Here is a 14,081-nt window from a genome sequence, read left to right on the forward strand (position 1 = left end):
ATACTGACGCTCAATCTCCAGACAGCTGTTTCAGCCTTTTAGGTCCCATCAGTGGAGCTCAGAGCGGGAGGTTAAACAAATGGCAATACGGTCTATATGAAATGAACAAAAAAAGCAATTTGAAAATGGCTCAAAGCATCAAAGTCAGCGAGCTATCTGCAAGACACGTACAAAGAGAGCTTTGCACGAAGGCAGATACATATTACATATACCTTTGATACTAACCAGAAAGAGTGCTCAATCAAGTCAACGCAAGGCAGCGTAATGCGGTGATCGAGTCTATAAAAAGCTATAGTGACATGTAGCCAGGCCCCCAGCACAATAAGCTGACTTGCATCATGCTAAAATCGTTCACACAAATCTCTTATAATAATTATTATATAGATTGCAGGATAGGGTGGTTGCACCAGGAAGTGCTGTCTCTGCGATAGTGGGACCAGCCAAGATTGCAGTACAGTCGTCCACCATCAATCCAGCACTTCATTGGCCCACGCCCTCGATACACCAGCATGATTTCCGGAGTTATTACCATTCATTGACACATGCCCCCCCCCCCAGTTCTTCGGCACCTGACCCGAGTTCTATTTGGGCCGCACTACTTTGTAGCAGTCATACTATAGTACTAGAACTGGATGCACGTGATATCCACTGGAGCTGGCGCTGGCCATGAGCTGACCCACCGCCGTGCCTCCCAGTGTCAATTTTGCTTATGTGATCCTACCACAATCTGGAACATTATCAGTACTCGCCTCTGTTGACTTGCCAGCACTAGTTCTGGTGGATCTGGGCATGTTTCTGCCTTCTCTTAAGCATGTATTCTCCTGCAGGTGCATCTTTCACCTCCTTCTAATGCGTGAGCACATTTTCTGTGGAGATTCAACGACACATACACCAGAAAATACAGAACGGAACAGTGGCTGCCAATGCGACACAAGTACCACATAGACCTAAAAACTCATAAGTACCCTGGGAGTTAGATGCATTTACGGGCAGTATGCCAGGATTTGCGCAGCTAATTTAAAATCAGATTAGCAATGCTGTGTGCTACCTAGGCGGCATCTTGGACTCAAAAACCAACCGATTGTGGTCCAACCCAACCGACAGCGTTGTCGGTGGGTTCCGATTGGCAGGTGTTGGATGGAAGTATGATCCATGCGTCCCCACAAGCAATGAGAAGTTAACAATGCCACTAAGGATATAATATCGCGGACAGCAGTACAATGAAACTGGGCCATTCATTATCAGCAATATCAGGGGTATATCCCATCCGATAAGACGTACAGCTCGTGACTTTACAGCAGGTCCCGACATAGCTTGCCCCGTGCCCTTTACCACTCCTGGGCCAAAACTGTTGTACAATATTCGAGAGGGTCTAGCCTAGTGAGTGTGAACAGAACCTGGCAAACCATATCTCCAAGTGATTCACATGTTGGTATATTCTCCGTTATCATACATCAATTCCGAGCAATTTGACACCCTAATATTCTCGCACCACTACTGCTGAAGTATTGACCACAAACCATGTTCCATTTGACTTACAAACGGAACTTGCAAAAGGCACGAGAGCACTGGAATCTGTAAAGACTCTCGCATTATTAGTAGGGCTGAAACGATCATTCAATAACTCTTAACGATCAACCAATATCATTAACGATCGATATATTGGTTTTATCGATTCTTGTCGGCTCTACCCGTGTACCTCGAACACCAATTTATGAAAAAATTCCACGATACTTTTGCTACGTTAGAAATTTGTGGCACCGCACTGTCGACATCTGTAGACATCTGGCTGGTTTATCAACATGACCTAGAGGATTTCATGTTGTTTCTAGAGGGAAGAATCTTCTGATCACCCTCTGGCAACTGCTCTTATCTCTGACCTTTCCGCAAATGAACTGAAAAGACAAAGAGTGCTCTCTTCCGATCTCTTTCAAAGCCACAAATCAATTTTACTGCGCTTGAAAGTACATGATTGTACTCGTATTCACTATCGGATGGAGTGCAAGGGCTGGAATACTGTCACTCATATACATGCATAAAAAATTGTTAGCACTCGTTTTGAACACTAACGATTATCGATTGCACTCTTAACGATCGATATGCGAGTTATCGGTATAATTGTTTCAGCCCTAATTATTAGCCACCATACATACCTTTCGGGAAGTCGTGTTGGAAGCAGAATGCTCGGAGAGCAGAGCTGAGTGAGATCTGCATACAGTAACACAGCGACAATGAATCACATGAACAGAAGGTATCCGTACACATCTGAATATGCGCTTATGGGAGGAAAATCCGTGCGACAAAAGAGGATCGTGCTATGCAGGTGTATGTCTTACCCGGGTACGTACTAAGTGAGTTCCACCGTACGTATATAATTGTATTGCAATTGAATCACTATACTGACTGGAGCCAAAAATATCAATTGGCACTTACTCTGGTTACCCGAATGTTTCGGTACCATTATCATTAGGTTTGTTGCAATCGAACCAAGTCATAGTTCAGTCATTTTCAATGCGTTAGGTGTTACCTGACGTGCCCACTGCATCAGCCGCTATGTCATATTCCACCAGGCATGCACCAAACCAGGCGCAATGCGCACACTGATGATGGTGGTTGTCACACAACGAGCAGTAGTAAAAGTGAAAGCACATTTTGCATGTGATTTTGTTGTAATTTGTGCCAGTCGAATTGTCTCAGTGTAACTAGTTTATCGTTAGCTTACTAGTTTGTTTAGGCCATCATTTTTTATATCTATGTTTCGCGTCAGTTCAACTTCCAGAATTATATGCGAGAGGTGGAAAAAAATAAAAAGTTCCAAATAATAAAAAAGGCTCATCAGAGGTGTATGCACTGTACATAGCACAATAGCTCGTGCATGGTGTACATTCGAAAGAAAAATCGTACATCGAAGCACAACATCTGGGTTATCAGCAAGAGTAAATATTCACTTTGGACAGAGGAGGCATCCGTTGGTGCCTATGCTTCGCTGGATTATTGTACTCAGACTTCGGCAGCGGTGCAGCAAAGACCTCCGGAACGACGCATCCTCTCAACTTCAGGCGATCAATGCTGTCTGGTGTTAGCTCATAGAATATTGCTCCCAGATGCCGAACAAACGATTTGCCAACGCTGGCCTAGACTAGAGGCCATTTCTGAATCTCAGCTTCGCCGTATGCAACCAGTCCACACTGATGACTCGTACAATCGTACACTCACCGTGCATGTAAGATTTTTTATTTTTTTCTGAAAAAAATCAAAACGTATGCGTGCGGACGACGCGAAACATAGCTATAAAAAATGATGGCCTTATACAAAAGAGAAAGACCAAGGAACTACAAGTTACGCTTTACTGTCCACTAACACCACCAGTTACTAAACAATCAGCTCATGCGATAGCATTGCACGACACTGAGCAGCTCTAGCACATCTTGGATGCGCACTCCAACAGCCTTGTGGACGACGACCGTCACTGGAGAATCGGTCCGTCGCTCCACCAGCCCGGCGGCACAGTGGACAGTGCCTTGGGGGTGTCAGGCATGGATCAGGCTGATAAGGACGTGGTGGAGACGGAAATGATGTTTGCAAGGATGAGTGATGATATGCGTATATGCTCTCCGCCAGTTGTTGAAGCAACAGTCCGGCAGTGGAAAGTCGGCAAGGTTAAAATAAGTGACCAACTGGGTGAAAGTACACCAAATGTGGCCCATCTCTTGAATGGTGCGGACCACGGCAAGGACCTGAAGTTGAAGGTCGTCAATGGCAACACCGCATGGTCGACGTCAATGGGAACATCAAGCCATCAAGTTGGTGGAACTATGGAATGTCCGTCGCAGGCTGCAGCGACAGGGTAACGTGCTCAGGGAAGAGTACAGTGACAATGATCAGCTGTGTCTTGCACGCAGTCGTGTTGATCGTGGCGTGCAGAACAAAAGAGACAGTTGCGGTAACGTTATTCGTACATTTGTCTGTTTAGGATTGTGATCCCCAGGAAGTCCTTTGGTGAGGAGTGATGTCACGCAACGAGCAGTAGTCAAAGTGAAAGGACTTCTTGCATGTGATTTTGTTGTAATTTTGTAAGGTGTGGTGGCAGAACTTTCAGCTGGTAGTGGGTGATGGGCTGGCGGTGTGACAACAATTACGGGCTTGACGAACGACATAATTATGGCGAGTCGATCTTTGGCCAGTTGCTGAGTTGGAGATCGTCACCGTAGACCCAGAGATCTGGTCCACGGTCCAGGGGTTGGGATCCCACTGTGGTGAGAGCTTGTGTGCCTGCTCATTGCGGCGTAAGACGCGCTGACCAGGAGTGAGGATGGGGGCGTTTGACCGGCGGGTGGCATTGGCAGCGTCGCACTGGGATTGGCGGAATTGCTGGTCACGGTGGGCAGCTGAAGGCAAGTCTGGTGCGGCTGCCGTAATGCAGGGTATGCTGTCGCGGATGGGGCGACCAAACATGAGTGTTGCTGGTGCCTCGTGAGTGGCAGGGTGTGGCGTGGTGCGGTACGCTAGGAGCCATTGGTCTAATGCAACATTGATGTCTTCGCCAGCTAGTTTGGCAGTTCGCAGAACTTTGCCAATGGTACGGTTGAGGCACTCCGTTTGCTTGTGGCCACAAAGGAGGGGTGTGGCGGTGCTGGATAGCGTGTTGCGCGAGGAAATCAGCAAAAGCCGAAGAACGGAACTGAGGACTGTTGTCCGAGACTAGCTCTTCGGGCAAGCCGAACATGGATAATGTAGAGCGCAGAGCTTTAACAACACCGGCCGTAGTGGGTGTCGTGCTGAACACGTTGATGACCGAGTAGCGAGTCAACTGGTCGATAGGGGCAAGCAGGTGCTGACCGTTGGGCATGGGTCCATACAAATCGACGAAGACTCGTTGCCACGGCTTGGTGGACGGTGGTGTGGGCACTGACTCCCGGACGTAGCGGTGTCGTTGAGAGAGTTGCTTGGCACGGAATACATTGCCGGCAGAGTGCTTCGGCTTCAGTAGCCATGTTGGGCCACCAAACCTTGCTGTTGAGCCGTTGCTTGGTGCGGACAATATCTTGGTGGCCCGCATGTGTAAGCTGCAGGGTAAGCCGTTGGAATGACGAGACGGTCGTTGGGGAGTAGTAGACCGTCACTCTCAGACAGTTCATGGCGGAGGGCAAAGTACGGGCGGACCGTGGTGTGGTTGGAATCCCAGCGGCCAGATTGCAGAGAGGAAAGGATGGCTTGCAGTGTGGTGTCTGCGGTGGTGGCGTCCGCAATCTCCTTCAGAGCCAGCGCATTCGGCTTAGCTGCTGTAGCTAGGGCATGTATGTACGCAGTGTCTTCCTGTGCGCCGATGTTTGGCAAGTCGGGATGAGGCTGCGGATTGCGACTGACGACGTCGGCCGGGTTTTCTGGGCCAGGCTTGTACTGGAGCTGGAAGCTGAGATCCTGCAGGCGGAGGACCATGCGCTCAATTCGTGGCGGAGGTCTCGATCCGACGGCCATGAGTTGCAGGAGCGGCTTGTGGTCGGTGACAACGGTGAACTGTGGATCACCTTGTCAAGCAGTGGTGAAAGCGAAGGCAGCCAAACTTGACACCCAATGTTTCCCGTTCAGTTTGATAATATTGCTGCTCGACGCCGGAGAGTGCACGGCTGGCGAATGCTACAGGTGCATCGTGGCCGTTGTCTTGGCGTTGACACAGGATTGCGCCGAGGCCGGTGGGCGATGCGTCGACATACAGTGATGTGTATCGCTTGCGGTCAAAGTATTGCAGCATGCAGTCTTCGGCGATGGCCTTCTTCAGTGCATCAAATGATTGCTGCTCAACATCAGTTCAACGCCAAACAGTACCTTTCTTAGTGAGAGCAGGGAGTGGCGTGGTGAGATCGGCCATGTTACGAATGTAACGGCGGAGGAAGTTGGTGAGACCCAGGAAACTCTGTATGTCGCTGACGCAAGATGGCGTAGAGAATGTAGCCACAGACTGCTGGTGGCTGGGAGAGGCGCGGATGCCCTTGTCGGAGTAGACGCTAGCCATGAACTTGAGCCGAGGCTTGAGGATGTGAGATTTGTGACATTTGGCTACGTTGAGTGTAACGTTGTGATCTTGGAGCCGCTGGAGGCAGGCGGCGAGTCGTCGGTTGTGCTCTTCGACGCTCTTACCAAAGTTGAAGATGTTGTCGTGGACGTTCTTCACACCGTCGAGGCCAGCGAGCCATGGCGTCCAGTGTGCGCTGTAGGATCTCGGATGCGGACGATACGCCCATGGGCAGACGTTTACAGTGCAAAACTGCGTAGCGATGTGACTCAGGGTGGCCTGGCTCTCCACAGCGGTAGCAGAGCGATGTGCTGGATTCCTGCTGGCCTGGAGCGCGAGTGGCGACTGGGGCAGGTGGCTGGTGGTACGAGTTTGCAGCTGGATGTGGCGAAGACTGCATCGGTCGACGCGACGGAGTTGAAACAGTAGCGGGAGGCGGCTGTGTCCTTTTGTAGAACGGTGGCTGATGACGGAGGGCATTGATCGAGTCTTGTGTGCGCCGGAACGCCGTCGTCTGTTCCACTGACGCTTCAAATGCTCTGGCGGCCTTGAGCGCCTTGGCGAGATCAAGGGACGCAGTCTCCAGCAGTTTTCTGCGTAGTGGATCGGACGTGCATCCTGCCACAATTTGATCACAGAGAGCCACGTTCTTCTGGGCATCGTCGGCGAAGCTGCAGGTCGTTGCCGATGCCAGCAAACGAGTATAAAACGTGTCTAACGTTTCGCCAGGCTGCTGGGTGACCTGCCGGAAGTGGAAGCGGGCCATGCTGGGGCTCTGCTTCGACTGAAAGTAGTCGGCGGCGGCGGTTATGAGGCCGTCGAGATCGTTGCCAGTGTTGGCTAACGTAGGGACGAGCTGCTGGATGTCCTTGCCGGCCACATACTGGAAAGTGTCTCTCTGGCGAGTGTCATCCGAGATGCCGGCTGCTGCGACATAGAGTTGGAAACACCGTTCCCAGGCAAGAAAATGGGCAGCAGCGTCGTAGAGACTGCTGTAGATCGGGAATGGCTCCGGAGGCGGTAGTGACAGTAGGGACATGGCGAGGATCAGGCGTTTGCTCGCAGCGCCAATGTAATGTTGTTCTCTTGCTGTATTCCAAACAACAACTAGCTCGGAGCTCCGGAAAGCTCCGCAATAGTGAGGTTTTGCATTCCGAATTTCGGCTCGGCGTTCTTTGGTCATTTGTCGAACATCAAAATGTCGAATTTTCGCACCGACGTTTGTTTTGCAAGTCGAAAATGATGTGTTTTGATTTCGTGAGCCCCAGCATCAGCAATGTCCTGTCCCGTGCTCCTTTTCTTGCTGATTCCGACAAACTTTGATCGCGCCCAAAGAGTCGAGGGCCAAACCTGCCTCCTCAGTCGCCTCAGAAAAACCAACTCCATGGCCAAGTCAAATTTTATGGGTATCGCCATAGTCTTTTCAGCCACACAGATGACGGTGAGGACACCCCAGGCGAAAGAGAGTAGACAGGCAGTGAAGAGGCGCAATCAGAGGTAGCTGACGATGCTGATGTCGTCAAAGACGCCTGCGAAGGCATGCCAAGATAAGAAACCTCTTTGAATAAATCACGCGCTAGCGCTCTTCCACAAGAAAATTCATCCGAAAAATATGTTCGGCAAAGTGAGCTTTTCCAAACAAACATGCCGCATCTTCGTGTGCATTTTCGACCTCGCTCCCGCGTGCCGAATCTTTTGCCGAATTTCGGAATGCAAAACCTCACTAATATGATGCCAACAGAATGTAATGGTGTGCGTGCATGCGTACAGAGTCGGTGCGTACCGACTGTCAGCACAGGTGTGGAAAGCAGCATATGTAAATGGATAGGAGCACAAACGGTGCCGCGTGCATATATGTGTCGGTAGAGCATGAGACTCTTAATCTCAGGGTCGTGGGTTTGAGCCCCATGTTGGGCGCCAAATGTCGTCTCGGTTGGAGAACGAGCTGCCTCTACTATACCCTCGCCACGCCACACATCAAACGGACTAGTCAAGTGGTTTTTCTCTAGAGCTAGAGAGAGAGCTATTCATTACTACACTTCAGGAGACGACGGGAGAACTGACAACTGACATGGCGAAAGGAAACATGATATCGGAAAGTGGTGCCCTCATCAGCACAAAAAGTGGCGTACTCGATATCATATCAGCACAAAAAGGTGCACGTGTCAGCAATACAACAAAGCAGCGCAGCAGCATGTACGGGTCAGCAGCACAGAGACACAAATACAGCAGCAGGTACGACAAAGAGACAACACGTGCAGCCACATGTACAACATATGGGTGTGACAGTCCATATATGCACGTGTGAACACTACACACGATGATAACATGCAAAGTATGGAGACCCAGACTGTGTGGTCAGCAGGACACAGCCCGTACAGGATGGAACAGACAACTAAACGTAATATAGCACCACGTACCGGCGGACTAGTCGACGCTGATGGGAGAAGTGGCACCCCCTGAGGCAGCTACGGATGCTAGAACTCTACAGCCAGAGTGAGTCGGAGTGAGACCAACACCAATATAAAACAAAAAGGTACACCACACCAGGAAGCAAGTCAAATAAAGATGTGTGAACAACAGCCACACACCACAGAAAAGCATACAGAACAAAAACTCAATTACCGACACCATAGACACTGCAAAATCCAAACAGGAGGAAAATACTAACTCCCTGAGGACACTGAGCATGAGGCAAACGAGGAAAGCAACCTCTTGCCGATATTCCACCGTGTAACAACAACCGCGCTGGCCACCGGACTGTATGGTAGGGGTATTACACCTGGACCTCAAGGCCAACGGGCGAAGGACAGCAGGCCGGGCCCAGGTAAATACAATGAGGAGCACTGTATACAACTACAGAAATAACCCAAACCCATGCCAATTTGACCAACATACCTTCCCTGCGCATCCATTCCTAGTGTACGGGTCTGAAAGATGAAAGATGGAGCGCTTGTATACACGGGCCCGGAAAGCCTGCTTCGGCCGCTCGGCAGCAGCTTCGTAGTGGTGGTCAAGGGTCGAAGACCGACGGATACGGATCAACTCCCCAGTGAACACACCTTTGCCCATACTACAGGGGTGGTTACTACCGACAAGCAGATACAGGAAACGATTGGTGACCTTGAAATGAGGCTTCACCGCCATGTATCCCTTACTACGGAAAACTGTGGTGTCCAGGAAATCAATGCCATCATGTGCCAGTTCATGAGAAAACTTGAGGGCCGAACACTTATTATTCCTATCTAAAGTGCGCTGAACTTGACCTTCGCAACCATGCAATGATAAAGCGTCTATAAACCTGAACCTCTAAACCCTCCCCCTCTAAGATCGGCAAAACGTACCGCTTCTCCAAATACAGCATAACAATGTCGGCATAGACCACTGCTGCAGGCGAACCCATGGCAGTCCCTTGGATCTGCCGAAACACATCGTTACCATACACGAACTCATTTTTCTTCCGAATGACTGACATCAAGGAAGTCACTGCTGTTAATAACCATGTACGAAGGGCGAGGGGCATCCACCTTGTACACCTGTGTGTGATATACCACGACAACCGAGCTCGTTGGGGATGTTGGTGTAGTAAAGGCTGGTCACATCTATACTCAATTATAAATGATCGTCCCGCACAGGCAAACCTTCTACCAAGTTGATGAAATCCGCAGTTGAGGTCAGAACAGTACTTTCCTCACATACATACGGGTTCAGTAGAAAGTCAGTGAACTCAGCGGGATAGTAGCCAGGACTATTTAGATTAACAATAGGCCTAACCTTCAGGACCCAGGGCTTATGTGTTTTGAGAAGTCTCCTGAAAACGGGCATGCGCCCCCGGTGCGACTAAGAACAGTGACATATATTAGTGGGCTTACGATGCTCAATGCGATGCCTAGTCATGGCGAGTAAACCATTGACTCGGGTCGCTCACACGAAGTCTCAACACAGCCTTGAGCCTGTTGGTTGCCATCGGCAGTCTAGCGACATGCTCATCTAGCCCCTCAGACAAAAAAACAGTCATTTATAATGTTTGGCATTGTGATGCTGGGCACGACCTATATCATCATAGTGAGATCCGTCCAGGACTACTATCACAATAGACTGCCTTTGAATATGCCTGAGTCCGATCGCGTTCTAGCTCCCAAACTATGTGCTGCATGTGTACACTCCGCCTATGGTTAGTCTACTCCAGAACAACGCCTGGAGAGGTTCATTGGGGGCATGATGTCCCCCCACCCCATTCCCCCCTGCACCTGAAGTACCGGTATTGCCCCCCCCCCCCTCCCCAAACAAATTACAGGACACAGATGGAGCACTGGGGAGCACGTAGCAGTAGGCAAAGTTGACGATGCCAGTGCAGACACGGCCTGACCTCGGTCACCACACTGGCACCGTATAGTCTCAAAGGGACATAGCTACCAGAGAACACACAGAATGGGAATATATAGTGCTATCTCGGTGGATAGACAACCCCCCATACACAAAATATCTACTGATAGAGTTCTGTGCAGACCCTATGTGCACATATGTGTGGATGAGTACTGGTAAACGGACAGCTAACCCTCGTCTAAGTAAAATAAAGGTAGAATGTAGACCCTGGGCAAAAAAATAAGTAAATAAAAATATTGACTAGTTTGAGGGAAAGACACAAACGGGAAAAGTCTGAAGAAAAAATTGACTGTCACCAAAAAAATAATAATAGCTACACACACGAGGGAACTCGGATGGAGAGCCAAGGATTAAAATTGAAAAAGAGGACCATCAGTTTACGATTTATCCGTTTTGTCCAACACTTACGGATATAAACGTGATGCAGCTAAGCATCAGGTCGTTGAATGTCATGATCTCATCAGTCAGTTTTTGTGCTGATTGTTGCACATTTTTGACTCAGCAGTATTCTGCATATAACCGTTAGTGTTGGACAAATTGGATAACTTGTAAACATGAGGGAACACTCATCCTTACCCAAGTCCCAACGTCAGCACTCGGCGCCGCTCCGAACCAAGAGGGACACTGGAGAGATCGTCCATCAGCTCCTCTCTTGTCCTGCGATCAAATCGCCTCATGCTAAAACACAAGAAGATAGGAAAGGCAAGTAGAATAAATAAATCAATAAAATAATAAACAACAAAACAAGTTTGAACAGCTGCAAACGTAATGGACGATCCGAACAAGACCAATGATATACCTAGCAATAAGTGTGCAGAGTGTGCAGCCCAAGGATAATCATCCCACGGCAAAGTTTATTGTTTAAAGCATAGACTCGCAGTAACAGGCTCACCTTTGCTGCATCTCACACCGCTTCACACGGTCATCTACTCTATCACCATGGTAATTTCTGTTGCACAATGCTGCTTGTTTAACAAAAGGCAGAAAACACACCGAATTTCCAGGAATTACCATGGTGATACGGTACTTTAGCTTGAACCTATTGTATGACGGGTTTTCCATGATTCATAATGACCCAGAGAGAAACTAAACCGGTATCGAATTCCTGTCAGCGACGCAATTCTTCTGAGGTGTAAAGTGACTTCAGGAATACATGTATGTTGCAGAAAACTGCGATGCATGCTGATTATTTACTGTGCCCTATTGTGCACCATATACCTGGTGGGTTACTCAGGGATAAAGTAGATGCACACAAGTGCCGTGCATCACGGCACAGGTTAGGTTCGCAACTAGCTGCTACAGTGTAGTTGTGGTCCGAACTTGCACTCTACTCAGCTCTGCATACGCAAAGAGTGCTGGTGCCGAAATGAACCAGAAGGGTGCTGAGTGGGACGCAACAACACTGACTCTGTATACCCATGTACACAGATATGATAGGGTATGCAGTACCTGCTCTAAGATTTAACACAAACCGGGTACACGTCTACCTGGCACAACTCCTGCAACACTGGGCCAGGGCCAGATGCGTTCAAGTGCGGCTACTGTGTGTCAGGGAGTCGTAAACTTACTTTCGACTTCCTGATGTACATGATTGTACATGTACATGTATGAACGTACTCGCACTGGGCACTCTGGCCGCACGCATCTGCACGCGTGTGCAGCCTGTCAGTGGCGGTATACCCTCGAAGTATAAAAAAAAGTATAGTACTCGACAGGACTTCCGACCGGGTCGCAGGTAACCCAGTGTTCTTTTTCCAAAAGGTCCAAGTACTCACAAACAGGGCCACTGACCTCGCTCTGGAGCAGACACTGGTAATCTAGGTCCAAGTTTGCTCGATTATGTTCTGACGCTTCATGTGCTTTCATAGCCAAGGTTTCTCACTTTCTTCGCAAGCTCTTTTAGTCTTGAGAGTTGACAACTGCTTATGGTTGTGTTGGCAGAAAACATGTCAGCTAATCTGACAACCGTCCAACCCCATTTTACTGGTAAGTAGTCAGCGAGTGGCTTTGATGGGGCCATACTAGAGGGGAAGTTACGCGGCATATTTGTGCTTCCTTTTTGAAAACACGTTCTCGCTCGAAGGGTTTCTAAACTTTATCCCTGCGCTCATTGATGGAGTTCATCGATGGAGTTGCCAGCGGCACTCTACAGAAGAACAATGTTGTCAAGTTTTTTATGAAAAATTGTCAAACATTTTCAAATTGCTATAAGTTTGGTTAGGGCCGGGTTCCACTGCGGCTCCGCAGCTCCACTGCTCCACGGTACTTGGCTGCATGCAGCAGAGCGGCGCGGTTCCAGTGACACTCACCATTCACGGTACTGCGATCGTGCTCGACGTTTTTTGATGACATTTAGCCTGCCTGCGCGCGCGTGAAATCCAAAAAAATCCTCGTGTTCTGGCCTGTGCAGCGAATTAAAATTCCCCCGAATAAAACAATTAAGCGCGGGAAACAATGCAAGCCGTGACCGCGGCTTGCATTCTTTTGTATCAAGCAGCGAAGCGAAAGCTGGTGATGAGCCGCGGCCTCGCTGGACCAGCTCGTAATGATGACGTTTCATGCCGTGGATGATGTGCGGCGGAGCGGCAGTGGAACCCAGCCCTTAGGCAAAGGAAATTTGTCATTAATTTGTTTATGCTGCATAGATGGAGAGCTGCACACTCTGGCTTATGGACTCTCGCCTACAGCGTAGTCGTACTGCTAGTGTACTGGCATTACAGAAGACACGAAAAACGAGAACATAATTATGGCGAGAAAGTAATTACTGGCTAAGAATTGCCCTAGGACTTACCGCTTCTCAGTGCTCCATACCAGGAAGTAGTACAATACCTACTCCCTGCTCCATACGAGTGTTTTCTCCTCATTCTCTGCATCCTTTACCCCTGGAGTCTCGTCCATTTAGCGGCTCAAATGCTTGAGCTCCGGATAGCGGAAAATAGCTCGTCGTCCATTAGCGGCTCTAATAGTACCTGGTCTGAAGTGTCGCAGTCTAGCAACTATGATTTTTTCCAGGAGGGTAAGGGTTGCAAACCCAAAGAGACCCTAAGCTTCGTCTATCAAACAAAACAATTGCCCTAAAAAATGGAAGAGGAAAAGAGTGAGCTAGCTGGTCTGAGCGCGCTACTTTTCAAAAAATAGAAGCTGAAAGCCATCAAAGTCAAAAGCATTCTGGCTAGCCAGTCGATGCGCCAGAGCGAAAAAAAGCCCTTTTTTATTATCCCGGTCAGCTCATTTTGTACAGAGGTGAAGATGACTATTCCGTGAAGAAGTAATGGCTGACGTTGTCGAACATTCAGACCCACTGGAGGCGTTCCACAGCCTGGAGCCCGCCGATAAGGAATTCGATGTGACTTGAGTAACTAAGTACTAAAGTAATCCGTAATATTTTTGGGGTCAGCTGTTGAGCCATTGGGAAGTTTCGTGTTGTCGTTTTCTTACAGTACAGTCGTAGAAATTTCCTCCCTCCTTTGGTGTTCAGCCAGTAATGGACTCCATCACATATTACACAATATCCGAGATAGCAGAAAGATAGTCCCAACCAACCTGTGTAAAGATCTGGTCATGTCTATGTCCAGACCTACTGCTAACTCAAATGGCACGAAATGAAAGAATTTTTTTGTGATACTTGTAAAATCCACGAAAGTGACATTTCATCACACCTAAGTTTCAAAATATCCCAGGT

At 48.8% G+C, this 14,081-nt stretch overlaps 1 protein-coding gene across 2 annotated transcripts; it reads right to left on the minus strand.

The window, feature by feature from the left end:
• Nucleotides 1-66: 66 nt before the first annotated feature.
• Nucleotides 67-13,491, minus strand: LOC135822418 (uncharacterized). 2 transcript variants are annotated; one of them, XR_010554485.1, is made up of 5 exons: nt 13,191-13,491; nt 10,976-11,077; nt 8,434-8,498; nt 2,154-2,208; nt 67-866 (listed from the first exon to the last, which is right to left on the minus strand). XR_010554485.1 is itself a non-coding variant. In XM_065335189.1 (4 exons), exons 1-4 carry the CDS (start codon nt 9,158-9,160, stop codon nt 837-839), a joined length of 399 nt encoding a protein of 132 aa, XP_065191261.1. In that variant the 5' UTR covers nt 9,161-9,882; the 3' UTR covers nt 67-836. The 2 variants fall into 2 exon arrangements, 1 of the variants encoding a protein (XP_065191261.1); XM_065335189.1 differs by lacking the exons at nt 10,976-11,077; nt 13,191-13,491 and adding an exon at nt 8,912-9,882.
• Between the last annotated feature and the right edge of the window lie 590 nt (nt 13,492-14,081).

This window comes from Sycon ciliatum, chromosome 8 (genome assembly GCF_964019385.1).
Source record: "Sycon ciliatum chromosome 8, ocSycCili1.1, whole genome shotgun sequence".
NCBI classification, from domain to species: domain Eukaryota; kingdom Metazoa; phylum Porifera; class Calcarea; order Leucosolenida; family Sycettidae; genus Sycon; species Sycon ciliatum.

Bases quoted from the DNA above. Each gene is read 5' to 3' on its own strand.
- LOC135822418 (XM_065335189.1), bottom strand. From the start codon at position 9,160: ATGGCGGTGAAGCCTCATTTCAAGGTCACCAATCGTTTCCTGTATCTG. The intron at 2,209-8,433 runs GTACGTGGTGCT...TACTGTATGCAG, and splicing joins CAGCGTCGACTAGTCCGCCG to ATCTCACTCAGCTCTGCTCT. The intron at 867-2,153 runs GTATGTATGGTG...GAATCTCCACAG, and splicing joins CCAACACGACTTCCCGAAAG to AAAATGTGCTCACGCATTAG.